Source organism: Balearica regulorum, chromosome 7 (assembly GCF_011004875.1).
Source record: "Balearica regulorum gibbericeps isolate bBalReg1 chromosome 7, bBalReg1.pri, whole genome shotgun sequence".
In the NCBI taxonomy this organism is placed as follows: Eukaryota; Metazoa; Chordata; class Aves; order Gruiformes; family Gruidae; genus Balearica; species Balearica regulorum.
Window position 1 is genome coordinate 35,889,755 of NC_046190.1, and position 27,890 is coordinate 35,917,644.

The 27,890-nt window shown below is 37.8% G+C and overlaps 1 protein-coding gene across 6 annotated transcripts; it reads right to left on the reverse strand.

The window, feature by feature from the left end:
• RUFY2 (RUN and FYVE domain containing 2) lies at positions 1–26,960 on the reverse strand. 6 transcript variants are annotated; one of them, XM_075758891.1, is made up of 18 exons: positions 26,827–26,960; positions 23,888–24,061; positions 23,284–23,401; positions 21,700–21,801; positions 20,287–20,410; positions 18,036–18,097; positions 17,351–17,416; positions 15,475–15,541; positions 14,186–14,287; positions 13,461–13,577; positions 12,681–12,848; positions 11,127–11,224; positions 7,078–7,197; positions 5,183–5,312; positions 4,511–4,605; positions 3,443–3,491; positions 2,417–2,494; positions 1–1,576 (listed from the first exon to the last, which is right to left on the reverse strand). In XM_075758891.1, the coding sequence occupies exons 1-18, from the start codon at positions 26,828–26,830 to the stop codon at positions 1,433–1,435; spliced, it is 1,818 nt and encodes a 605-aa protein (XP_075615006.1). In that variant the 5' UTR covers positions 26,831–26,960; the 3' UTR covers positions 1–1,432. The 6 variants fall into 6 exon arrangements, 4 of the variants coding, with proteins under 4 accessions (XP_075615006.1, XP_075615005.1, XP_075615007.1 ...); XM_075758890.1 differs by having other exon boundaries at positions 15,475–15,544; XM_075758892.1 differs by lacking the exon at positions 26,827–26,960 and adding an exon at positions 25,614–25,996 and having other exon boundaries at positions 15,475–15,544.
• Positions 26,961–27,890: the final 930 nt, after the last annotated feature.

Below are 27,890 nucleotides of genomic sequence, written 5' to 3' on the forward strand. Positions count from 1 at the left end.
TTAAGTTGCAGATCAATTAAATTTATTTTTTCCAAAAGCTATATACAGATTTACAAGTGTTTGTTTTGTATTTTACAAAAAGTTACATTCGGTAATTTTAAAAACATTTTTCTTTACAAAAGCTACAGAAGCAACTACACTGAGGTGTTAAAAAGAACAGCTCTATTAGCTTTTAGAATATTAACTAAATGCCTATCCTTAAAAGACAAGGCTAAGCTAAACCACAGTGCAAGAACAATTAAAAGACCTGTTTCAAAGCCTCCCTTCTACTATTAGCAAGAATATTCCAGGCCAACGGCTGAAGGAACCACCAGGCCAGTAATTCTGCTGACAGCTCGTCAGCGCTGACCAGAGCGTGGAGGTTCCACGGCTGGACCCCATCGCACAAGTGGCTAAAGGGAAGAGGGTAGATTGGTTCGAGTGCAGTGACGTGGAAGCAAGGACAATTTATCAAAGGATGTGGGTTTTTTTTGCCTACAGGAAGAATAACGATTCGCGTTTCAGCAGAAGTTCCTGTCAGTGTGAAGAGTGGTCAGACCTAGACGTACTCAAAAGAGCTCTGGAAGAAAAAATGAAGTTTAGGATCAAACTCCAAAAGTTTGAGAAAGATTATGGCAAAATAAGGAAGAACCTTCAGGTCCAACACAGGAAGGACGTAATCCTCAGTATTTAATCCTAGTCTGTCCTGGTGGCAGATTCACTCTGCTTCTGGAGCTAGACAGTGACTACCCGTACAGGCTCGAAAGCAGGACTTACATAAAAATAATGCAAAGATATCTGCTCAATGACAGGCAAAAATCTTGTGAGGGACATCTCTCTCTTCAGGGAAACAACGGTATGTCAAATTAAGAGTTAATTTAAAAAAATAATTCAGCAAAATGCACCTTCCTTCAAGTGCCTAGAAGCACTGCTTGTTACCTGACAAAACCTCCCCTTACACCTGTGACTACAAAGACCAGAGTCATCAGTACAATATTCTTGGATGTATCAAAACAAATTGAGGGGAAGTAAACAAATACGGTATTTGGCAATAACTTACTGGACCACTGCATTAATTGGATCACTTTTTTAAAATACAATTTAAAACAGCTACCACACAGTTTTGCTTCACAACAGCGTATCACAGGCACATTCTGCAGCAGAATTAGGTTGGACCTGTTGCAGACTAGCCTGTAAAAGCAGGTAAGTGTATAGTCTTTTTCAAGGTCATCGTAACAACTAAGATACTCATCAAATACGTGTTAATGCTGAGTCTCCTCTATCAGCTGCCCTGCTTCCTCCAAAGGAGCTTCTGAGCCATTTGTGAAGCTAACATTGCCATCTCTAGACTGCTTACCTGAAATTCTGGAAATACTGCTGTACATTCTTTAATTGTTTGTTTGTTTTTTACAGGATTAGCTAAATAGCAAAAGGCAATGAATAACTGGTAAGGTTATGGCACATTAGAAGAGCACCTCTGTATAAGTATTGCATGGCAGGAATCACAGACCCGAACAGGCTTTGGTGAAGAAGGCAGAGGCAGTTCATTGTCAGAACAGGCATTACAGAAGATCTCACCACAGTTTCTACAATGGTGCTAAATAACGGGGAGAAGAGGGGGGAAAGGAAAGAAAATTATAATTTACAATGGGAATATATTTGGTAATTGGCTACCAATAAACAATATACACAGAGCAGTCTGAAATGGGATTCCTTCCACTTTGGTCTGAGCACGGAATCAGTTTTCAAAAGATAATTCATCTAAATCCCAATCTATGATGCAATAGACCATGGTCTGTCTAGGATTGCATCATAGATACATAGGTAGATATTCTGTCTAGGACTGTATATATATATTTTTTATATATATATGTGTGTGTGTGTATATATATAATGCTTTGCAGATTTCATTCAATCCTTGGATTGCGAACATACTCTGCTATATAAAAATATAATATAAGCAATGATATTCAAGACAGCGGATGATTCTGTCAGGTACCTGATTTTTAAAATAAAAAGGTAAAATAAAAATTCCTGCACACATTAATAAAGCACAGAAATTAACATCATATTTTACTGTAAAATGGCAATAAATTCCTTATTTCTTAGCGTATTGCATTTAAAAATGCCATAAAAAGACTTCTACACGTGTCAAATTGTAACAGTGCCAGAGCTGACAAGCGCCGGAGACCATGATTCCACAAAGTAGGTTGAATAATTTTTAAGTACGTTCCTTTGTGGCACTTCTCCAAAAGGCAGCATTTCATCTGAAATTAGGGCCCAGCTGCATTGTACATATCAAAGAACTGGAAAGACATCTCAAAAATAACTATGCGTTCATCTGAGTGTTGACATTTCATGCTGCACCTCTAGGATAATTAATGTTTTTCTCAAAATACATGTAAACAAGTTGGAAGAAATTTCGTTAAAGTTTTACCTTCCTTTTGGAAAGAGAAAATTCCTTTTCACATAACTTGCAATGCGTAGCCTCTTTGTCCTTCAACCAAACTTGGCCCTGGAGAAAAAGAAACGATCTTAACTATTTGTATCTGATGAAGTTAAACTCTGGAACAGGACAAATCAAGAGCAGTACATCTACTGCTTGAATCGCTTAATGTCCCGAGACCAGTATAATGTCTCAAAGACACTCTAAAGCAGTACCCGTCTGCTCCGAAACACTGCAAAACCTTCCAGACAGAGCAGGAATAGGTGCAAAGAGAGCGTGCTCCAGGTAGTAAAGCTGGTCAACGGCTGAGCTGGGAAAAGCGGAAAGTTATCCGAAGTCTCAGAGCTGAAACTATTTCCCTGTCCATCACATAGGAACAGTCTCAAGATGCAGGGAAGCAAAAAAAAAAACAAACCACCAGTGTCAAGTACTGTTAATTTCCTTCTGTCTAAACCAATGAATAAAAACAGGAATCTGCTCAACAAAACCATTTCACCTGTCTTTACTTGGACTGAAATAACACGCAAGGTGACATACCACGTGGTGGAACGTGTGCAGACACAATCTCTGCTCTCAAGTGCTCCCTGTGTAACTCTCTAAGAAAGTTCCAAACCTCTTGTCATTGCAGATCATATTTTATCAGCTTTGGTGCTACAAGTTTACTTACTTCCTAGGATGATCAAATATTTACTGATCACTGAGAAGCAGTACATAATTTGAACTCAGTAGGCCACATATTCTGTACCAGATACACTTTGTAAAATATAGAAGGGTGTACCATTGCAGGAAAAGTGTCAAAATGTATAGCTGTACCTCAAACAAGAAAAACCAAAAGCAACCGAGTACTGTTTTCCCATGAGGTTGCAGGGAGTCTGTGGTTCTCTCCCAGTGGAGGAAGTCATACAAAGAGTCTCTTCTCAATAGCTGCTGTTGGAGAGAAGTCTTCTCATGCTTACAAAATATTTGAAAGGGAACAGTAAAAAAATAATAATTCTCTTTCCTCCAAATACTACTAACCTGCAATGCTTTGTTTGCTTCTTTTATATCTTCTATTTTCAGCTTTGATCTGAAGAATAAGATAAAGCTATTTCAAACTTCTATATTGTCAGTTATGGTCTAACAACTTTAAAAGTTATAGGTCCTTAAAAATTCTAAGCAAAGTACTCTGAAACGTAGTTAGTATTTTATATTACAGTAGCATCCAGGAGACGCAATCCCTATCATGCCTGCTGTAGTAAGCACTATACAAAGACAAGCTCTCTCCAAAGAGCTCAGAATGCTTTGAATGGTGTAAATTTGCTTGGGGTTATGTGGCTAAGAGAAATTTGTACCACCAAATACCTAAAGCTAGCACACAGCACTGGTGCAAAACCAGAATTTAAAACTTCTGGACTTGCACAAGACCACACTGTGCCATTACGGAGAAACCAGCCTTCCCACAGCCATCCAGTGCCAACCCACTCAGAACTGAGTCACAGTATATATACTGTTATTCTATAGGGCATGAAAGTCCACACTAGTCACAGCAAAACTACTTAGATGAAACTTTAAAACATGTAACAATGCCGAGAGCTGTCCTCAGAGCTTATTGCTCATTGTAGTCTGAAGGGGTTTTGGTAAGGTAATGCCTTACATCCTCTACAGACTTAGCAACAGTGGCCTATGATTGTCGTACAGAGAGTCTTCATCCCTTCGAAGAAAGGAAATCATGAACATGCATCCGCATGAAAAGATACAGACTGTCCTGCTGGAGCCAGAGCTGTTTTCTTCTCCTTGGGTTCTTCTTTGGGAATGCCACAACATGCGAACTAGCCAACTGTTTTCAATGCAAAACAACCCCTAATGCCCCCAGGCCCTTTTAAACTAGCATTTTCTGTTCAGAGCACTACGATTACCCATGAGTTCACAGCTAGCCCACCAACCAAAAATAAGAATAAACGGAGCTGACCTAACTGGACACATTTCTTTCTGACAACTAGGTAATACTGTCGTATACAGTCTAATTAACATGACCATCATCCTATTATTTTTCTTAATTCAAGTTTATATGACAACAATACTCATCATCATGAATAACGAAATTACTCGCTCAGCTTGGATGCCAGTTCTTGGAGAGCGGCTTCTTGGTCTTGACATATCCTTTTCAGTTGCTTGTTTTTTTCCTGAAGTTTAAGAAACTCCTTAAAACAAAACACAAAACAAACAAATAAAAACCCCCCTCCAATTATTCTCAAAATTGTATTTGCCTACTTCACAAAGCTCATGTTACTGAGCAAGCCAAGTGAACGAACAATCCATCACACTCTCCATTAAGATTCCCAAATCCAATTCAAACAGCAACAACTCAGGATTAAACTCTCTTAGACCCCAAGAGATGAAGCTTTTTTGCTTCTGCAGGCCTCTCCAGGAAGAAAATAAAACCGACTGATTGCAGAGATCAACAACACTGTATAGCCACAGAGAGCAAGTCAGAAAGAAGCTGAACCACTTTCTGGCCTACTATGAGAAGACAGAATCTTCAATACAACTGAGAAAGGAAAACAAGGATTTCATTTTTCCTTATTCACAGCACTGAGTTCTGATCTGAGGACTAAACGGGGAGTAAAAAAACGAGGTTTTTTCCCCTAATCTATTTGTGAGAATACATTAATCTCTCTTATCTACCTGCAGAAATTCTTAAAAATACCATGTCTAAGTCCATCATTAACTTTGCAGTCAATTTCTAAATTATTAGTCAAGTTTTACTGCAGAATTTACTTTTTTAAGGTTAATTATTTCTTGGGTCTCTATTCTCAGATGAGATACAGTTTCTTTTTCCTTTTGAAGATCATCCTCTAAGGTTTGTCGCCACTCTTTTTCTATCTTCAAATCTGTTTCCAGCTGAAGCCTAGAATATGCAAAACAAACAAAAATCACTGTGCACAAGAGTATCATATTTAAAAAACAAAAGTTTATTTCTGGGTGCAATATACTATTACCATAATAAATTATCAACTGACATGTTTTCTAGAACAGAAATAGTGTATCTATATATTTTAGACATCGGCATAATAAATAAAACACTGTCACTTAGAAAATGCTTTTAAAGAGAAACGTGTTTAAAGGACCGAGAATACGGCATAATTTTGAAGAGCAGACCCTTGTGATAAATGAGCAAGAGAAGATTAACCACAAAATTCTAAAGTGGTTTTAAAATATGCATAAGGGAAACCCCCCTTAACCTTACATAGCTTGTTTCTAAAATAAAACCAACCACACTGCCATTGGTGATGCAGACAATGACTGCATCTATCTCTGGTGCTCATAAATGTTTTCTAATATTACACCCTTAGATGTGCATCTTCTATTTTAGACTAAGGCTTATGGCATTTTGAACAGAATTGAAAATAAAGGAGGAAGGACTTTAAATTACTATTTTGATTGAGCTTTCTACATAGCTGAGGTTCCACGTAAAGAAGTACCTAAATTCTATGAGTTTAACTGGAGTCCAGTTAAAGGAATTAGGGCTACTCTGATGGAAGAGCCACTCTAGCTGGAATTTGACTTTCGGTTTCGTGGAAGAGTTGGTGCTTAGAATGTTACAGAGAAATCAAAGGATGGAAGCACACTGCTCAACCTTCTCGATCTAATCTGTGCCAACACAATAGAAGAGGAAAAAAGCTGAGAGTAGTCATGCAAGGTTTTTTTTGATGGAAAACCTGTATCCACATTAACTTTCCTGTTGTACAAGCAAAACCATTTTTAAAGGAAAGACTTACATTTTGGGGAACTACCTCAGCATCTGGCTGGAAAAGATCAGAAGTGAACAAGACCTTGAGGTTTCAGAATTGCAGAATTCTAAGGCTGGGATCTGAACTGTTCTTTTGCCAAAATCTGCAAAGATGACTGTGGTAGTAAAGTGAACATTTGTCATGAGAGTTAAACAAGTTTATTAACATTCAGAGTTGTAAGAGAGGGTGAGCTAATAATTGGATTGGAAATCACTAATTTTTAAGCCCCAATCCTTGTTATGCCACAGATTTGCACTGTCTTAAATAATTTGCTTGTTATCTTTCCAAACAGGGAAATTACCTGCCCTTACAGGGAGCTTTTTAAATTGCATATTTATTTAAATCAGTACTGAAGGATTTAGCAAGGGAAAGGCTAGAGGGCTGGCTTTTATATTACTTTTTAATATTTATGATTCCAGTGGATTTTTATTTTTTATTTTCTGCACAGCGGTAAGTTAAACCACTTCTACCTTATTCATAAGCCTGATCAATTAAACTACTTTTATGCCATTTAAGTTTATACTACTACATACTTGTGGGTGTTGTTGAAAGTGTGTATTACTACTGCTACTACACTACATATTTTCCCCCACTTACGATAATTTCCTCATGAATTAAGCTGGCACTTTTAGACAAAAAATAATGCTGTTCTTCCCCCTCCTTTCAAGCTGCACACCATTTCAGAGACACCTAAAAGTAGTTTGACTTTGTTGGAATGGCGTATTTTCTTCCACCTTGCCAGTACCTAACATGAAGATCTGTAGTACTTACATTCTGTTCAAAACCATTTACCACCAACCAGCCTGCATTAAGACACAGGACATATTGCAATGTAGAATGTTTACTGATGTGTATTTTTCCAAACAGGAAAGATATACTTACAGCTGTTTCTCCTTCTGGGAGAATTCTTTCTGCAGACTTTCAGATTTATTCACATATTCCTGTTTAAGTTTCTCGTCCTCGGCCTCAGCCTCCATTTGAGCCTTCTCTGCTTGCTGCAATCTGGTGTAATTCAAATCAACTTTGGGTAAAACTGAAGCTAGAACTAGGGTGTAGAGGGTGAAGAAGACAAATAAAAGAAAAATGGGGAAATAGAAACATTTCTAAATAAAAACAAAGTTTGGGGGAAACTCACAAACTCAAACGAGAAATCCATACAATGCCTAGAGAACTAGCTCCTGTTTTTTCATACAGTAAGAGAATAATCACTGTAAGTAATCACTGTTTTATTTTATACTCATTAATAACAGATGCCAAAGCATGATGATACATATTTTAGAATTGAAGCATATACCTTAATGCTTTTTTTTTTTTTTTTTCCTTTAGCATATGTTCATGTGTTATTTTTGAAAGCTTTTTTCCCCCCCCACCAGATAAATCCTGTAAAAGTACTTGGCTTGTACTAATCACCCATTAAGACAGGGCAGAGCATGAGTTGTGCAAAAGCAGCTCAAAACAATTCAGGCATAAGGCTGAATACAGAGCACCGCAATCAGCAAAAACCACTTGATTAGCCTAATGCAAGACACACCCTGACAGGTCCCACTACATTTACAGAACTACCTCAACTACATCATATTGGTAAATGAATTTAAATAATCTGTATTAAAAATAATGCATTCTTACACTGGTTAAAATAGCTCCATACTATAGACAAAATAAACTGATTAATCAAGAAGTGAGGGATTGTGGGTTTTTTTAATTTAATCTTTCCTTTCTGAATTCCAGGGATTTGTTTCTGCTTCAGCTAGCACTTTCCTTGGAATCCAGTAGTTCACTGTGGTTCCGCTCTGCCTGGTCACCTCTTCAGTCCAAAAAAAGATGGATGTAATGTAACCAAAGTAAAGGTACTAAAATGGAACTTGTGCTGTATCATGACTACACCTGTCTCGATGAAAAGGCAGGAGAGTAAAAGAGCCTGTAAAATACCACTGAATGTCCCTACCTCCTGCATCGGTTTTAACAAAAGTGTTTCAAGGGCCTCTCAGGTAAGTGGTGGGAGAAATGTGTGATACTCTCTCTGTGCTTGATTTCTCACTTCCCAGCAGCTAGCTGAATGCAGAGTAACTCACAACTCCTAGTATCGGCTAAAAAGAAATTAAGTCAGCCAATATGTCTACATTTGTGCTTCTACTGATGAAGTTGCACCAGCAGGAGTTTCCACAAGCCGCCAGTGAACAAGTGCAGAAAGACTGGAATTAAACTACCTTATAAAGTGTGTACTTTCTCATTCAACTATACTAGTTGTTTTAAGAATGTTCCCAGTCACGTTTGCAATGGTAGCGCACAGAGGACCAACACACGTACGGAAAGGAGAATACTGGGAAAAAGCAGGGTCAATTCACTGAGCAGAAGCAGCTACACAAGACAGTAACACCAAAAGCAAGTTAAACTCCTAAATCACAAAATGAAACTGCAGTGTAGTTTCCACAACCAAGGCAGAAAGGGAGCTAGCCAACCCAAGCTACAGCACCATCCTCTAGACTAGCACCAAGGCTAACTGCCCCGCTGTAATTCAGACAAGTGCTGAGCTGGACCGAGTTTGCAGCGGGATTTGCGATTCAGGTGATACTGAGGCAGATACTTGTTTGCATAGATGACCATGAGATGGTTAACACCCCCATTTCTGCTATGGTCTACCTGTTGTTCTATTCAGTGTTTCTGGTTTGGGTTTTCTTTGAGGATGGGAGGTATTTATTTATTTTTATTTTTTAGTAGCCAGCCCATGTTAAAGGCTCTGATTCCAAACCAAGGAATAAGGTAATACATAATCATGAAGTAGAAGGCCTGTCTGCAATATTGCGTCCTGCCCCCACTTTTGCAATCACATCCCTTTCTGCTGAAAGACTCTAAGGTTCTTTTCCCAGTTAACTCCCCCTCCACACTTCAGAGCAAACAGCGCATCAAGGGCAGTCAGCAGCTAAAACTCTCTGATTTCTGCAGTGCAAACAAGCAGAAATAGGAGTTGTAAAGACTGCCTAATGATGGTGGAGGGAGGGAAAAGGGGTTGGGCAAAACCACAGGTTATGTTTACAGTGCAGACACAGCCACAGACAGGCAAAAGCCTTAGCTGACAAACAAGTTAGACAAGTTCAGGATCTGGGCCCTGAATGTAAATCCTATTTATTACTACAACTTCCACTGCAGCTATCATAGTGCAGCTGCTCTAGGCAGGAGTCACAGCTACAAAATTTGCTAGAGCACACTGCCCTCCCTGTCTGGAGCTCCATCCAAGTCCAGGCTCCAAGACATTTTAACTCCGTGAAAATATTTTACCCCACGTCATATCACTAAAAAGAAATTGTGCTTTAGCTGTTTTATCCCCTGTAATTCTTCCACTGTACATACTGAACATATATGTTGACACCACACTCTTTTTTTAAGTACGTTGTTCTGATATAGCACTCAACCCCCCTTCACCCAAACTCCTGTCACACTGTTTAAGAAAACAGTGCTAGTTACAACCAAAAAACCCAACAGAGAGCATGCTTTTGGGATAAATACAGCCTAAAAGTGAAAGAAATAAGCAGGGGAGAAGGGCAATACTAGTCAGAAGGGCTACTTTTTAAATCTATTAGTACCATAAAGAATAGGAAAAATCACTAGATTAGAAACAAATGTCATAAAAACATACAGTCAAAGTAAAGATAGCTAACCTTTTAAAATAAACTTTGTTTGACAATTAAGAAGTGATTAAATAGCATTAGAAAACTAGCTTACATTTGCTTAATAATAGTGCAATAGTTTACTTTTTTAACTTTTTTTTTTTTAAAGGGGGGTAAAGTGAGATCGGAGATGATGTTCTTTCATGTTCTTTCAGAAAACAAAATAGAACCCAGCTACGATCAGTTACAGTGCAAGATTTCTAATACCACTTTATATTTAAAATTGTAACTTTAAAATTCTTAAGGTGTATTTTATCGGTAATTATTTAAACACAACAGATCTGGAGGAGCTTTCAGAATGATATATCTTTGACAAGTTTATACTGGTGCTGAGCTTCACTGCTGGCACATTTGACGAATGACATTGCAATAGTCCTGGTTTGAGTTAACAGATCTTTGTCACTTCATGAATGCAGTGGACAAAAATCAAAGACATATGAAGGCAGCAAAATAGTAAAAAACAAAAATTGGGATAAAGGACAAAAAGAAAAAGAAAAAAGAGGAAAAAAGGATGTCAATAAAAGAATATTCATGTCACTGTTTTTTTAATACATAACCATGTTTTTCATAATCAGATTTAAATGAAAAAAAAGGACATGTCAAACACCAACATGACAGGGCTTATGGATATGTTGTATTTTACAGTTAAAAAGATCAATGTTGCATACAGGGCACTAAATTAAAACATATGAATCACATTTTAATGTCATGTAATACATGCAGTCTAACCATAATGTAAATTCACGTACTGGAATTTTAGTCTTTCACTTTTCAACCTTTCAGTGTAAAAACTCATTATGTCATTGAAAATAATGGTACTTCCAAAGCAAAGGACAATTTTAATAGCTTCAGCAAATACAGCAGTGATCCATGAAGGCATTAAATGTTTATATTAAGCACATGCTTAAGTATAAGCAAGATTAATGCTTTGGTTTCTATTGCATTTCATTCAGGTGGGGAAAAAAAAAAGAGGTAATAATGAATCAGAATTTGGAAACAGCTGAACGAACAACTTTTGATATCAGCAGAAAAACCTAGGACCAGAAGATGGCAGAGGAAGAAAACTGAAAGATTTTTTATTTAAAATAAGTGTACTTGTTAAAAAGAAAAAAAATAATCAAACCATAAAGCACTAGTTAAAGTTTCAGAAAGGTTCTTTTTAAATTTTCTCATTAAAAGTGACATTTCAGTGGTAACTGTGTAGGAATGCAGTAAAATGTAAGGGAATGGACACATGAGTGAAGAAAAACAAAGATAGGCCTGTACCTTTGTTCTAGTTGTTTCATAGTTGCATTAATTTGATTGGTCTTATCCTCTAATCGACCAATTATTTCATTCTTTTCTTTCATAGCATCCTCAGAAACCTGTGTTATAAAAAAGGGTTAAAATTGTAGTAGTATATTATACTGTTACCTCCTGGGGTTTTTTCTTCAGTATCTGAAGGGAGAAATATTAAAATGGCTTCATGTTTTGATTCTTTTTAAACATTCCCATCTAAAAAAATGTAGTTGACAGTACTTAAAATTTTCTGCCTAGCAAATTTGTAGTTTTGTACTTTGCAAGTGTAGATGCTATATAGTAAGTACACATTTTTCATTCTGGTTTCCTTTCTTAGTTAATCATTTTGCAAGTCAACTTAAAATCACTGATCATCTTTAAGTAGCCTGTCAGAACCTTACCAATAAAGAACTATGATGGAAATCACAAAGGTTCTCCAACTCTTATCAAACTACCATATGGGCCTAAAAATCTTTTAAGAATTTTACTAACATATTTCACAATTTTGATTGCTTGCAGAGCTGTTCCAACCGCAGCTTAAGGATCTAAATAAAAGGTAGAGCATTATCCTTGCTATACAGATCAACACTATCAACTGGTCCCTAACGAGTACAGATTGGGCATGATTAAACTGTTTTACTCTGCCCAGGAAGTGGGTCGGAATGTCATTAAGTGAAATCAGTGTTACCCACAGTCCCAAGAAGTACACCTTTAAAAGAAAAAACAAAACCCTACAGATCCTAACACACTGAAGAACATTCTCTTCTTATTTTTCTTTCCAGCTCTATTTATATTTCTTGTCCTCTGATCCAGTTTCCTCACAGTTGCAGGTGGAAAAGTAGCATCCTTTGTCCATCATCTCAATTATCTCTCTGCAGCATCCTATCTTTTTCCCCTCGTCCCACCACAGATTTGACTGGTTTCTTGTGCTGGTTTTGACAATTTATTCCATAAATCAAATGTATGTTCTCCATAAATAATTCACTGCTAAACTTCCCTGGTGTTTGCTCATTTGTTAACTGCATGTTGGGTCTCTGAGATCCACACTCTCCCAAGGAAGCATTGCATTGTTACAGATTTTCATTTGTTGACAGCTTAAAAACACCCCCAACCTGTAATTAGCCTTTTCCATTTAACACAACCCTGTTTTCCAACTACCTCGCCTTACATTGAAAGTTCAGATCTCCTCTCTACCTCCTGACCACCTGCCTACATTCTCTTGTTTTTTTATACAACGCAGGCCAAAAGTGTCATTATCACTGGATATACTATCACTCTCTCTATTCCACATGGCATGTTATTACGCCATGATCTTATTCTCATGCTCTTTTCTTCTATAAACCAGCTAATATTAAGTGACTGCCTTAGGAACTTCTCTGTGTGAAATCATGCTTGCATCAGTAATGTTCCAAAATGACCTAAGAAGTGGAAAGAAACGAAGAATTAAGGGAACAGCAGTATTTATCTGAACAAAATGGAAATGCATCTCTCTCACTCCGATCAAAGTCATTTCATCCGTTTAACAGCAGATTGTTCGTTTACCTGCAGCTTTTGGTACATTTCCATGTTAATTGCTTTAACTTCATCAAGCTGCTGTCGAAGGCCTATGAGGGTATCCTGCTTCTCATGGATGTCCTTCTCCAGCAACTTCATGGCAAGTTCTATCTCATGTTTCATACTAACTTGAACCACTAGCTCATTCTCCATATCCTATAAAACACAAACACAATGCAAAACAGAATATTTAAATAATTACGCAACATTTTATCTCTGCTTTGAAAAAGACACTAACTCTAAGAGAGCTGCAGCACCACCTATTTCACCACTGCAGAAATTCTGCCCCTCTTTAACTTTGCAAATTATGCACTCCATAAACATTACACTCTCATGTACTTAGTGACTGATGTGGTTTTTTTAACTTCAGGAGAAGACAACTCGCTTTATAAGAAATTACCTTGCAGTGTTGCATAGAGTTGCTTAAGTATTAATTACAAAAATAGAACTAAAGGATTTCTATTTCACAAGAATGATTTAGCATACATACTGAGCATATGGTATTGCTAACAACTTACCTAAAAATTTCTCAAAGAAAATGTACTTTCTTTACTATGCTTTAGCAATATTGTTACAGAAATATTGATGTATTGATTGCTCCGTTAAAAAACCCTTTTTATTACAGGCAGTTACAGAAAAGGCAATTAAAGTCGATTAAAGGCAGCATCTAAGCTCAGCAAAAGCAAAACTAGAAATATTTATATACTGACTCTTCTCAAGCATAATCTTTTCCAGAAGTGCTGTGTAATTCTAGAAAAGAAAACTTACTTGTCGAAGCTGTGATTCTTCTCGAAGCTGTCTACGCACTTCATTGTACATTTCGTCTAAACCCTGCCTGGAATGTTTGTATGTCTGAAGTTCTGCTTCAACATCCACTTTAGTTGCCTACAAAGATACACAGAATCTGTCTGTCTTCAACACAATGTTAGCAGTTAATAGCATAAATTTAACACTTGTGGGGAAAAAAAAAAAAAGCTTAAAAATACACTCTCCAAGCACAGTACAAACAGGGAAAGAGCTGTACAAATAGGAAGCTACATAAAGAGCTACAAATCGCAGCTTAAAAAAAAAATTCAGCAATTTACACACAATTACTCCAAATGATGTCTCATATAATGAGAAAGGTCAGAATAGACAGTTTGCCAACTAAAACATGCACTACTTTGACAAGACTTTCAGATAATATTGCCTTAAATGCTCTTAGATACAGCTTACAGTTTAAAGGAAAAAGGAAGAAGGGAAGAAAAATAGAAAGAATAAATGGAAAAATGCTACAAAATTTGCATATGGGTATAAAACAACCTACTGTCCTATAATTTTGATACATGTATGCCACTATAAAGCTTCCCAGATCTAATAGGTGGTCCTTTCCCGAATAACAGTTGTTTTAGATTTGGCCCAGCTACTGCTTACTTCAAGTTGCAATGTAAGAACATTGAAATGACAATGAATCACATGACATTACTATGTTAAATACAGTAAAACTAACATACCTCTAGATGATGCTGTGTTTTCATTAAAATAAGGGTATTTTCACTCCTTAATTGATGGTTTTCCTCCTGAAGTTTGATTATATTGTTTTTGGCTATCGCTAACTGGAAAAAAAAAAACAAGAAAGAAAGAAAAGTGACCACTTTTGTGAGTGGAAATAAAGAAAAAATGTTCTGATGAATGCAAGACCACAACATTCTCTGCCCTATTCTCACAGTCTACCAAACAGAGGTTTAATTCTTTTTAAAGAAAACAAAGCTCCTGGTTTTAGTAATGAGTCACTTTCATTACACAACAGCATGTGTATTCAAGATGTTTCATTATTTCTCGTCTGGTAAAGAATACGCTTTCTTTTCATTGCTTCATTATGACTTAAAGACCCCCAACTCCCTTTCTCACCCTCATCTTTTTCTTTCCATTTGGATTCAAATATAACCAGTTTTGTTCTTTTTTGTACATCTTAATATATCATACGGAGCAATTTACATAAGAACACCTCTCCCAGATGAAAAGAAATATATTTACAAAAGAGAAAACATTATAGTTGGGCCCTACAGTATATAGCTTAATGTCAGAATTATAAGCCAGGTGATCAAAATAGGTGAACAGCTGGGCTGAAGGCTTGTGAAGGAACTAGAATACTCTGAGAATTAACACTTAAAAAACCCCCATTTTCCCTCTATCTGGGTACATTAATACCCAGAGTGAGCTAGCTATCCCTTCAACCATTTCAGTTTTCCACTTCATTAACTGTTTCTCAAGCAGCTGAGATTAAAAAAAAAAAAAGTGCTTTCTCTAATAAAGCTAAATATATTGGAATCTAGTCAAGCATCAAAGATAACCAAAAATATAGGATATAAATACAAAACCAGATCTAAACAAGTCTAGAGACTGTACATAAATATATGGTAAACAAGCAAGAAACAATCCTTTGGCTAAAGCTGAGAACAGTAACAAAACTGCTTGCTGAACTACTTTCTCATTGTAGCAACTGGTGTCATCCATTATGGACTAGTCATCTGCACGAAATCAGACTGACAGCTAGCATTAAGAAGGGCTTCTTGGCTGGTTTTGTCTGAAGTGGGAGATTGCGATGTTCTGCAGAATTCATTTACTTATGCTGCAGGCTATCTAGGCAAGCTGACTTCAAATCCCTGCAGCTACCGCACCTTTTCTTCAAGCCAAAATAAGGGTATCTGAACATATTATACAGAACTTATGTAGATTAAAATAATGTAAGTGTATTTAGAAAAATAGTGTTTGGCAGTAATTACTAAAAAAAAAAAATTACCTCTTCGATCAGTTTAGTGTTTGATTTCTCTAGTGAATCAACTCTTGCATGTAGACTGCTAACTGTGCTACTGAAAAAGAAAAAACATTATTCAAAATTACATAAAAACTCATTCAACCAAGTTCAAAAGCTTTAATACAACATAAAATGACTAATGGTTAAGTGCTAAAAGGTCTGCTCCCATTATTTGAGGTTTTCCTAAATGTAAGAAAATAAGTCTCCTTTGTTGAACATTTATGTATTTCTTTCCAATTCCCAATGTCATCCCTGTCACTCAAACTCCTGTTTGGGTGTTACGTTACATGTATTATTTACATGTATTCTCCCCTTCCTTTATCCTCACAACTATATTGTATCCACACATTTAATGAGTTCCCTTAAAAGACAGTTTACGATCTTGTTGGGGTTTCCCCCCCCATAAAACGAAACCATTCTCCAGGTTCTCTTCCTCCAGAATCCATTTCTTCTATGACATTATTTGCTTTTCCACATTTTTTGAGATTTATCCTCAGGTTACCTCTTTCTTGATGCTTCTTGACTTCATTTACTGAAGTGTCATCAGAGTTTTATTCCCTTTTATTACTCTGTGTTTTTTTATCGTATCAAACTACATCCAGGCCTTCTCCATTACCTGATTGCCCATTTCTGCTGTAATTCTGCACATTTTTTTCAGACTGCACCTTACATGCAGAATAAAAACCTATTCTGTAACACTTTTCCATGCATTTCTACTGTGGTGTCCTCAGAAGTTACCATTTCACTAAGAATGGCAAGGTAGAGGAGATTAATGCATTCTAGGATGTGTGAAAACAAACAGCTGACCTGAAATAAAAAGAGAAGAGCTGCTGAACCACTGGTTTGCAAGTAATTCCATGCATAAACCAGCGTACAAGAACATACTCAATACACAGAAGCTCACCTGAATAATGATAGCTAAATTGTTGTAGTTCTTTTCTCCTCTTAACTTACTTTCACTTTGCTCATATTTGGCACACTCAGTTATTGTGTCCTGTTGAAGGTTTCTGCTCAGTAACTGACATAACTTCAAATCAGAATCTCTTTACCCCAATAGTAGCTGTATCTAGTTACTACTAATGATCAAGATTACTCGCATTAAAAATGAAAAAAATACAATTACATTTCAAAAAGGGAACAAGAAGATCAGCTACACTACAGATTCTACAGAATTTCTTTGTGTGTTTGTCAGGTTTGGTTTTTTTTTCTTTTTTTAGCTCCTTGCACTGTTTAATTTTGTACAATACTCCTTAGAGAATTACAATCACTGTTCCTCTATTCGTACAATAACACACACAGTGGTGGACTAGGTTTGCTCCATTCAGCAAAGTAAGGGGGAAAGGCTGCTTTCCTGAAAACTGTTTTTACAGGAACCACAACCTACTATTTATAAGTAGTTTCCAGCAAGCAATGCACCGATTTAGTTTTGGTCCTAGGCATTAAAGCTACAAACTAAAATACTATGAAAGGTAAAGAAACAAAAACATGTGGATTCACCCAGAACACTCAACAATACTTTCTGAAAACTGTTAAATGGACTGCAGTCAAAATCCAGATGAAGCTTTTCATTGCTGTAAAGTTATGAATTGTGAGGACATTGATCAGTTTTGGCTTGCTGTTTTTCATTTCTTTGAAGAATAAAGGTTCTCGCTGTCAAAAACAAAAGCATGAAACCCGAGACTTCCTGAGTCTCTCCAGAAGAGTGCATCCTTTCCAACTTCACTACATCCCCAGTCTAAACATGAAGAATTTGCACCCCTTTCTCTGAAGTTCTCTCTTCCAAAGCTGTGGTACTAAAGGAATTAGAGGTGTTTTACCTGTAAGCCTGGACTTAACATGCATACTTCAAAGTAATACTTACTTCAGTTGTCTGTTTAGTTCTTCAACATAATTCTTCTGGTCCAAAATTGCAGCAATCTGTACATTTCTAAAGCAAGCACATAATAAAATCCACTTTAACAAAATGATGTAGTGAACCATGTACTGAAAATATACATATCTATTCATCATATACAAATTTCCATCTCAATAATGCTTTTTAAAAAGAAGGGAAACAACTTCATCTCACAATAATGAAGTCAACAACTTACACGTTGTGACATCAATGAGAGACAAAAAACTCCAATGCCTTAACCGCAAACAATTTCTCTACATGAAACATAAGAACAAAGAACATAAGAGAACGTAAGTCTCAAAAGAAAAAGGATGTTTATTTACTCTGCCCTAATTCTGGTTCTTTGAAATACTGACTAGGTGCCAAGCTGAGGGCTTAAAGGTTAGCAGATTCTTTTTCACTGCCACCTTGCAATGCTCCAGTACTGTCCATCAGGTAATGGAAGCAGGTGATGTTGCCGAGGCTTGCTTCAGAGTGCAAATATTCATCCAGCTAACTAGTAATACAGAACAATGTAGCATACAACTTTTCTCAACACCACGAGACCCGAAAACATCTTTAGAGAACAAGAATTATTTCTACAGAGAAAAGGGCATCAGTCAAGAAATCATTTGTTAACATGCAAAATCTGAGGTATTTGGTGAGGACATACCTTTCTTTACCTCCAATGTCATCATCACTCTTTAAATACATAGAGAAATCGATCACCCCAACCTAGGGGAAAACAAATGTACACAGTTTCATATCATACAAGTAACTGCTCTTGATATTCATGGTCTTGTATCTACATAATTACTAAAACCTCAGTTACAACAGCTTTTTTAAGATTGGTCCAATTTCAGCCAGAAGCCCAAAAAACTGAACCATAACATTTTACACAAGATTCTTTTTTTTTTTTTTTTTTAAGTGTAGTCTTACATATTTGTTAAGAATTATGTTACCTTTGAACAAAATTAACAACGTGCCAGGTACCAAATCCCAAATAAAAGGTAACTTCTTACCTCTGACTGAGCTTAGCCAAGAACTTACAGGAAGACTTTCATTTGGAGAATTATCAGATACTGCTCAACTCGACCATTGATTGAGCAGACTTGTGATAATTTCTCTGTAGTGTTTCACATGATTTCCTATCACAGCACATCTCCCAAAATGATGTTTCCCCCATGTTTAGCTTTTCAATATTCCTTGCCAAATAATGCTACCTCTCCACACTTGCTGATTCCCAGGTGTGCCAACTCAACTGCATTCATTTTTTATAACCTTCTAAATCTGAATCTAATTTATTTTGTATTCAATTGTAATTTAATCATATATACTACAAATAACATTACCAGGAGTTCTGCTTCCAACTCTATTCATGAACCTCAAGCATAAGTATTTAACCACGTTTGCTTTACCAAACCCCTCATTTTTTGTCTCTAACAGCCTCTTCACAAAAGTATTTCAGTTTCTCTGATCTACTGCTTCCTTCTTGAGCCTCCTTTAGTTTTTGAATACAAGTACTTTGCTAAGCCTAACATCTCCTTGGTTTGTACAATGCCCTCCTGACAGTTTCCTATGATGGTCTTCTAGTTGTTCTTTCCATATATTTTCTAAAAAGTCTCTCCTCCAAAAGATTTTTAAAAAACATATTTTGCTTCTTAAAGCTAAATATTATGTCCATAAAAAAGTAAAATGTTATCTGTATAAAAGGTACTTTGTTTTAATTCTCCCTGTGTGCATACACACATTTCACCACTGAATAGCATTTCCCTAACATACCCAAACTATGCTCCCAGATGCGACTTCCATCATCCTTGAGAAAGTTTATCTTTCTCCTCAATACAACCTGCTGCTTCTGGCTTCTCTGAGAAGGTGCCTTATTTACACTACTCTTCCCAAACAGAATTACTCTACAATCTCATCTGAACAGCCATTAATACCTTCTCAAATCAAGTTTTATGACCCTTCATATAGCAAAGCCACCAAGTGACCTAGATAACAAAAGCGTGACTAGCAACAGATTTTGTAATTTATAATACACACATATACTTCTCAGTACTAAGAAAAGCACGTTGATAAGTTTTCTATAATTACAGGCCTTTCAGTATTATGTCCTCTGGTATGCAAGACTAGTGCCTAAAACATTAGATAGTAACTAGAATGAACAATTGAATGAACAAGTTAACCCCTCAACAGCACACATACCCAATTAGCCGTAACTTTTCTTTGCCATAGAAATTGCTTTTTCATCAAATACATGCTGCAATGCAGTAATATTCACTTAAACTATTACATTTTTTTCCAAAAAGAAGCTGGGAAAAAACAATCAGGACTGAACACAGCCTACATTTATTTAAAAATACTTGTGCATCTGCCTTTAAAAGGAATCCGTCGAGATTTTCTTGGAAAAGATGAGAGTTCAAAGTCAAAGCACTTTGCAAAGGAGGAAGAATTCTAAGTCTTGTTTTGCAGTCTAAAAGCAATCACCCTCTTATAAGGTCTTCTATTACGCTATGCGAAGCAAATTTTTGTTTCAGGTCCTTGAAACATTCCTATTATGTTCCAGAACAACAATAAATGAACCCAACGGGATAAACCGATCATGGAACTATACTTCTCCCGCAAAAGAAAAGGATGAGTTACGCAATTAAGATGGAAAGAACTCTGCACTGCTACTATTGCATCCATTTGATGACAAAGCATGAAACTTTACTGCTGCATTCTGACAATTAGCAGCATCTAAAGCTCTGACCCAACTGATGCTGAGGTTAATGCAACAGCCCCCACTGATCCAGGAGCTGGATCATGCCCAAGAGTCTCTAGTAAGACCTCTAACAAGTCACAACTCCACGGTAACAAAATTCACTGTAGCTAAAAATCTGATGGATTGCATGTACATTACTTTACCTGTACTGACTTACTTGTGAATCTAAGTCTTCTCCCTTCACACACAGGTTAGCATCTATCACGTTTAACCCAACTAATAACCCAACAATAACCGCTCCTTCTTCCTCCATCATTAGTGCATGGTACTCATAAAATTCACTGTTAAAGAAGAAAATTGCATCTTAGTGGTATATTCAGTATATTTACATCCAATATATTAATAATAAATGACTTCTAAATCTGAATTGTTTCTTTTATTTTAGCCTTACTCCAATATCGTTAAAGATGAACTGGGTCTGCCCATACTTTCACCTCATAAATATTTAAAAATTGAAAGTACATAGTTTATCTCAGAGGCTATTAAAAACAAAGATACTACCTTTGGCTCCAGAAATCTGAGCCACAAGCTGCTGAAGGGCTGGGAAATCTGGGGGGCAAGACTTATTTTGCCCTTAAAAAAAAAACCAAACACAAAAAAAGCCCAAAAAAGGCTCTTCCCTATACACTTGCTATTAGCCACTTTTGAATAGGATATTTTGCAGCAGATGGATGTTTGGCCACGCTTGAGTCAGACAAATCTTACGTTGTTAAGCAACACTAAAGAATGCAAAAGAAGAACGGTAAAAAATTTACCTTGTGCAAAAAAAGGTCAGGACTTTAATGAACACATGCTTGAAATTAACAAAGCCAAGTAAGAGATAAAATGGGTAAGAGAAACAGAAAGGCCTGAAATGCTAAAATGGTTTTTAAAAAGAAAAAACACTCCACTAAACAGCAAAATACCAACGTTTACTTCCTCCTCCTTGCATTTTTTTAAATGTTTAAAAGTTTTAGACCCTATGAACCAAACTGTGCTTTCAATGGAAAAGTCCATAGCAGTTGAACACCGATGTCACCCTGGCATACCAGCATTATCAAGGCATACAAGAAGTCTTAAAAATACGTACAGGTTATACAACTGAAATTAAGATGTCAAGATTTCTTCCCTTTGTGCTTTGACTATCCCAACAGAAAGAAGTTATACTAGAAGAGAACAATGCCAGCTTTAAAACGGTGAAAGGAAAGTTAAGTTCAAGGCAATCTTCCTCTGTGCAATGGTAGCTCAGTAGGAAACCATGCACATGGTAGGGGTGAATTCATCTCCTCTCCAGAGGTTTCTAGTCCATATTCTGCACGGCGGAGCAATGCAGCGGGAGCCATTCCCCATTGCCCCCATCTATGAAAGAAAAGCCAGGGACATTGCAGAAGGCCCACGTACACGACGGGGAGGCAATGGGCTTTGGTCCCTCTACCCTGAGGAGTGGAAGAAGTCAGCCCACAGGCCAGAAGCTACACCTTGCTACACTAAGGGTACATTAAAAAGCAGCAATCAGAAAATAATAGTATTTTTTTTCAGGAGACTAAACCTCTAAAAATAAATTATAAACAAAATCTACTTAATTGTTTACCTGAGAAGATCTCTCTGAATGATTAAACAGCGAAGATAGTCAGCCATTTTCTTCTGCATTAGTGCTAACCGTAACCAGGCCCGGGCACGGCCCAGTGGTGTTCTGAAAAAAAACGGCATGAAGACAAACAGTCCCAAATCAACAATATATCAATTAATTCACTATCTTAAACATCTTCTCAGTCTATTGATAAAGCAATTGGTATTTCTGAAAGGGTATTTTAAACTATTAGTTGAGCAAAGCAGTCTGGGAAGCCATAATGTCTAGGCTTTGACTCCAAGCTTTGGGGTAATATCAGAAAAATTTTCATCAACTCAGCTGGGCATGGGAGCAGACCCTGGAAAGGCCAGGAAGAGAGAAAGCACGAGAGCCTGACAGTAAAATTAACTGTTTTGCTCAGAGAGTGAAAACATGCAACTTCCTACACACTGTTGTATTCAACGTGCTTTGTTCTCACACGGTAGATGGCTAGCAGCAGGGAAAGAATTTCTAAGAGTGGTGCTGTTTTCCTGTAAGTACCTTCTTCTTAACCTGACAGTGCCTGTAAAGATAATCTTGAAGTCCTGTTTCTAGCTGAAGTAAAACATCTGCAACAATTCAGACTCCTTTCTGCAACTTGCTTATAAAGTCTCCAGAGGAATTGTGAGAAAAGTAACCAAGTTGTAATGTTCATTACAACTCATCACACAAGCTTGCCTTCCCAATCCTATTCTCTGGGTCTACACAACACGTACCAAATTCTAGCTTTAACACGTACTTGTTTACAAATTCAGTGGTATCTTAGAAAGACAATTAAAAAAAGATGCAAATGTATGTAACTGGCAAACTTATATCAGACAAGTTACACCTGGGCCTTTAGATCCTCCTCTTCTAGTGCTAGCATACTTAGCATGTAAATTAAAAAAAATAAATCCAAAACCCACATACCCTGTCAGGATAGGAAGAGTGTAACACACGTGGCAAAGGGTATTATTTCATCTAGCCTTATACAAGCCTAAATAATAATTTACATACCTATGTGCTTTAGATAAGGTCTCAAGCTATAAATTATAACCCTTATGCTGCCATATACAAATCACAACGTAACCAAACCATTTTGGAATTTAATGTACAGTCAATTATAAAGCTAAATACAAAAGCAGAGTGCAGAGGAATGGGAGAAGATTATAGTTCATGGCATCAATTTACATTTGAGAAGGATCCTACACACAAGAATTTGAAAAGCTGCCTAATACTTTTCAGTATGTTCCCTTTTGTTTTAACACAGCCTTTGCTGACTAGACTCATGCATTTGCTGCAGTTCTAGGCTGCAGACTATTTGATATACAACCTGTTCCTTTTTGCACCATTTTTGTCCACCATCCAGAAAACTCCCCCCAGGAACATCAGAAAACAACATAAAAATACTATTTTTAATATGTTTTGTGCAGAACATGAAAAGCTAGCAAGGTTCACCTGTGCTCTCCCCCAATATCATGTACTAGCTGTCCAAAGGCTGATTAATGCCAACTGACATCAGGAGGCATCTGTAGATTCTCAATCAGGCCCTTTATTTTCTTGCTGTATTTTCCCAAGACTACTTACTTAAGGCCAGGCAAATCTCTGACACTTGCTGCTATTTCCTCAGCTTCTGGATATAATTTCTCCACAAGTTCCAGAGGACCCCAGATGGTTTTATTGTAACTTAGAAAGGATTTTCTTACTATGAAAAGAAAAATTAAGTAACTGAATTAATTTAAGTTACTGGAGTAGCTTCCTTCAAAATAGCTGGTGTGATGAAAGGGTTAATTGCTGAGCCTAGACTTCCAGATAACAGATAAGGCACACTGCTCAGCTCACCAGTATACAAAGCCATCTTCCGAATTACTTTGCTGTGAACATAAAATTGCTGTGCTAGAACAAAATAATATAGAAAGGATGACTAGCTAAAAATATAAGCTACGTACGTACATGCAGTTGTGGTAATCCCTGGACCACTTACAAGAAATGGTATCGAAAGTGGGTAAATGTGAAAATATACGTTGTTAAGTATTAACAATGACACTATTAATTATAAAAGGTGACAATTTACATATTTCATTCACTTCATATAAAAACAATACACTTTGATTTTATTTCATTCAAGAAAGAAAGGAAGAAAATTGGCATGTTTGGGATGAGAAATATGCAGCTACAGCAATTACCACACCTTTAAGGCCATGCTTCAGGCAGTGCTCCATGACAACAAAGAACTGCTGCAAAGGTGGGTAGTCAGAATCCAGAGTGCGGCCAAAGCTCAAAGCTGATTCAATGAGTCCTTTGATACTCAATTTAGCCATGTTCAGTAAATTTGCTCTTTCTACGGCTGTAGGGTCCTTAACAGCTAAGACAATAAAGAAAAGGAAAAAAAAATAGTTATGGTTCAAGTTTTAGAAGAGACACAAAAGAATAAAATGCTTCATGGCCACCCTGTTCAAAGAAAAACTTATTCTAGATAAACTCAAAGGAATAATTAGTAAGTGCTAAAAGCCACCGTGTTATAGAAAAGCATCCACTACAACAAACACCCTTACAGATCTTACACTGTTTTAATAGGTGAATGAAAAAACAAGGCCAGAAATGTCAGTTCTCAGGTACTGTGTTGTCCCGATACCTCTCGGAAGCAGTCAGTAACTACAAATTAACGCAGGCTGTGTTCAAAAGCTCTGCTGCATAACAACGAGTGCCCTTACCATGATATCAAAGCAGTATTCCTATTGATGTAAGTATCTATTTGGTGTATTATAGTCTACCTACAGAAACAGACATCGTACTTCCTTATATTATAAAATGCTTTCTGCTGTAGACCTAATTTCACAGTGACATGAACATGCACTTTGCTTCTTAGGTTGTACATAGTTTCAGCCAATAAACCTGGAGCAGTTTCAGGAAAATATTACACATTGCATGCTGAAATGTCAGTTTTCATATAGCTACAAAATACTTTCTAAACAAGAAAGTTTAAGAACTAAAGGTTTTGGTTTAACTTAAAAAAGCTTTTGATAAGCTTTATAAAATGTATACTACGAAATTCACATTTGAGGATTAAATCTAGTCAGTACAAATCCCACAGCTTTTAAAAATCATTCTGCTCTGACAGAAAGGACAAGGTTCCTCCTCTTGAAGCTTGAGCTACTGAAATGAGAGTGTTCAGGAGATTCTTAGTTTATTTTCATCTGTAATGAAGCATTTCAAACATTCAGGCCACCCTCTATTTTTGCCAAACCGGAAGAGAAAAAAAACAACCCTCTGTTTATCCACCATGATCAAAGTAACTTAGAAAGAAGCAAAAAAAGTTGATGATGTACTGTTTTCTCCTATTTGTAACTAAATCTAACAAATGAAGTAAAAACCAAACAAATAAAGAACACGGATCATCTTTTTTAAGACACTGAGACACAAATGTCAAAATATCTACATAGATTTGTGTCTGAGAAAATATGTGAGCCTCTCCCTCTGCTAATTTGAGTATTAGTATATGACCTTATCTCTTTGCACATCAGAAAGCATAGAGAACTGTACACATTAAAACCCAAACCAACAAAACCAAATCATTTTAACAGGTGGACACTTTCTCGGTTCCTCAAACAGCAATAAAATGATTTGTCTCGTTTCTTGCATACCACAGCTTTAGGTATTTAGGTATTAGAAACGTAGAAAATTAGTTTCTAACGTTTTGTATTCCTAACTGCCTGTCAAGTATCAAATTACCATATTACCATACAACCTGTCTTAGTTTTCTAGAAAAAAAAAATAATTACTGAGATGACGTACCCAAGATAACCTTAAAAACTACTTTTATAGTCTCTCGATTTACCAGTACTTTAACAGAAAACACTAAAAGATGTTAGAAGACACAGCAGACAATTAGCAACAGTGCTCTGGCAAAAATTTACCCAGTTAGTTTGTCTCTTGACTTCCTGCCCGCCCAGCTGCCGGGGACTGAACCAACCCTACCAAGAGCAGCATCAGTCCCCTGTCCGGAACAGATGGAGACTTGCAACAACAGGAGCATTTCTGTTGGTAAAGCTTATGTCAGACTTCCTTCTTTTTTTGTTAGGTACTTGTGCTAAATGTGAGTGTTATTGTAGGAAAAGCCGTGTTTGATTCAGACTTCAGGTGCATAGCTCTCCCTCGCTATGCATTCAGTCTATTTCCCCAAAGGCATCTTACAAATTCCTTTTTCAGGTGACCTTATTTTGACTTCTGGAGCTGATCCTCCCCACAGACAGATTTCCACATCTACTGTCCTTTTAATTGTCATTCGTTCTGAGGCAGAAATGTGTGGTTTACCTACACACAGCTATTATTCTTCATCTGCTTCTTAAGAAAATGAAGGTTTAGGATTTCATGTGGCACATTTTCTAATAACTGCTGCTCAGGGATTGCATGGGGTAGATTGTAGATAGATGGAGCAAAATGAGCTACGAAGGGCTCTGAAGGGCTCCTCTCACCCCAGAGCAGCAGCCCCAGAAGGGACTATTGGCAGGTGGCACTGGTGTCACCAGCCTCACCAGAGTCTGACTAGCCAGGCTTGGCCCAAGAGGCAATATTCCTCTCCCAGTCTGGATGAGCAGCCAAACCCTTACTGCAAACAGTATCTGTGCAAAAATATACAAAACCCCAAGCACGCAGTCGCTATGGCTCCAGGCTGCACAAAGTCTCCCTGTGTCACCTGACAGCTAGCAGAGAAGAAGTCTTTCCCACCACTAAAGCATGCCCGCCAGCATAAACCCCTCAGCCTTCCCAAAGCACGGTCTCCCGGCACGCCGTCTGGTTCCCATAAGCGCCGGCCGTACCTCCCAGCGACACGGAGGGAGCGAGGGAGGGAGACCTGCCAGCACCGGCTGACAGACCGCGGTAGGCCGCCCCCGACACCAACGCTGCCACCCCCCCGATGCCGCGGGCCGTCCCCAGCTCCGCTCCCGCCGCAGCGGACATTTTCTGCCTGTGCGGGCGCCACCGCAACGCGGCTCGCAGCCGTTTCCCGGAGCGACTGAGGGGCGGCGGCAGCCGCCGCCGGCCCCTTGTTCCCCCTCCACTGGCCCCGGCGCGCCCCCCCCGCCCCCAGCCCGATCCCGCTCCCCGGGCGCCGCAGCCGCAGCTCACCCATGGCTGGAGAGGAGGAGCCGCCGCCTCAGCCGCTCCCTGCGGGCCCTGCGGCTCCTCCCGTCCCGCCGCTGCGTGGGCCCGACCCCTCCGCCCGCGCCCAAGGGCGCCCCCGGCGGCGGGAGGACCCGGACCCGCCCGGCGGCTGCGGCAGGAACGTGGGCTATGTCCTGTGACATTTATTAAAAAAAAAAAAAAAAAAAAAACCACCAAAAAAACCCAACTCTCTAGCGTTAGATAACGTGTGTCAGAACAAATACTGTAATTCTAGAAAAAGCTCTGAGTTCAGTACCTTAAAAAGTAGCGTGGTGGGAATAAAAGTTGGGCTTTTCAAACACACACGTCTCAACTACTTGCAAATTTTTTAATTTAAAAAAACCCTGAAATTTGAATCTCACCAGAAAACTAAAGAACACCGCAGCCCCTGAGCTCTGAGGTGTTTAACACCAAGCATTTTTGTCAGAGAGAGGAGCTCAGTTTGTAGCCACTGCACCCTAAACACTACAATTTGCTTTACTCAGTAATTATTCCAAGTCACACTCTTTCCTCTCCCCTTCTTAGGAATGGCTAACCACCAGCCAGGTGTAGAACAAAAAGGTGTGCTTCGTCTCTCTCTTCAGTGACTACACACAAAACAGCATGGAGGAAAAAGGATATCATTGCCTTGGCGTGCAAGGAAGGAGGAGCACAGGGACAGAACACAGCCCAGGGTTCTTACATCCACCATTCCCAGCTCTCAAAAGAAAAAAAAAAAAAAAAAGGAATCTATGTTTTTAAATATTGAACAGTCCTAATAGTCATGCTCTGACACTACTAATCTAGTATAAAACAACTTTTTTTAAAAAAAAAAAATCCTAGCAACACATAATGCACTAAGGCAGTGCTCAAGAGAAAAAGTGATTCTTTTTACTTTTACAAGATACTCCTTTCATATACATATATATTCATTAGAATGCAAGTGTGTTTTAGAGAATTGCATCTCAATTTTGAGGCTACCAGATCAAAACGTTTAATCTGTAGATCTCCGCTCAATCCAAGTTTCACCATGCAAAAAACTGCACATT

What these genes read in the sequence shown, in the direction of transcription:
- RUFY2 (XM_075758890.1), bottom strand. An exon ending in AGAGATTTGCCTGGCCTTAA is followed by an intron (nt 21,802 to 23,283) that starts GTAAGTAGTCTT and finishes GTTTTTTTTCAG; the next exon opens with AACACCACTGGGCCGTGCCC. An exon ending in AAATGTACCAAAAGCTGCAG is followed by an intron (nt 11,225 to 12,680) that starts GTAAACGAACAA and finishes TTTATAACACAG; the next exon opens with GTTTCTGAGGATGCTATGAA.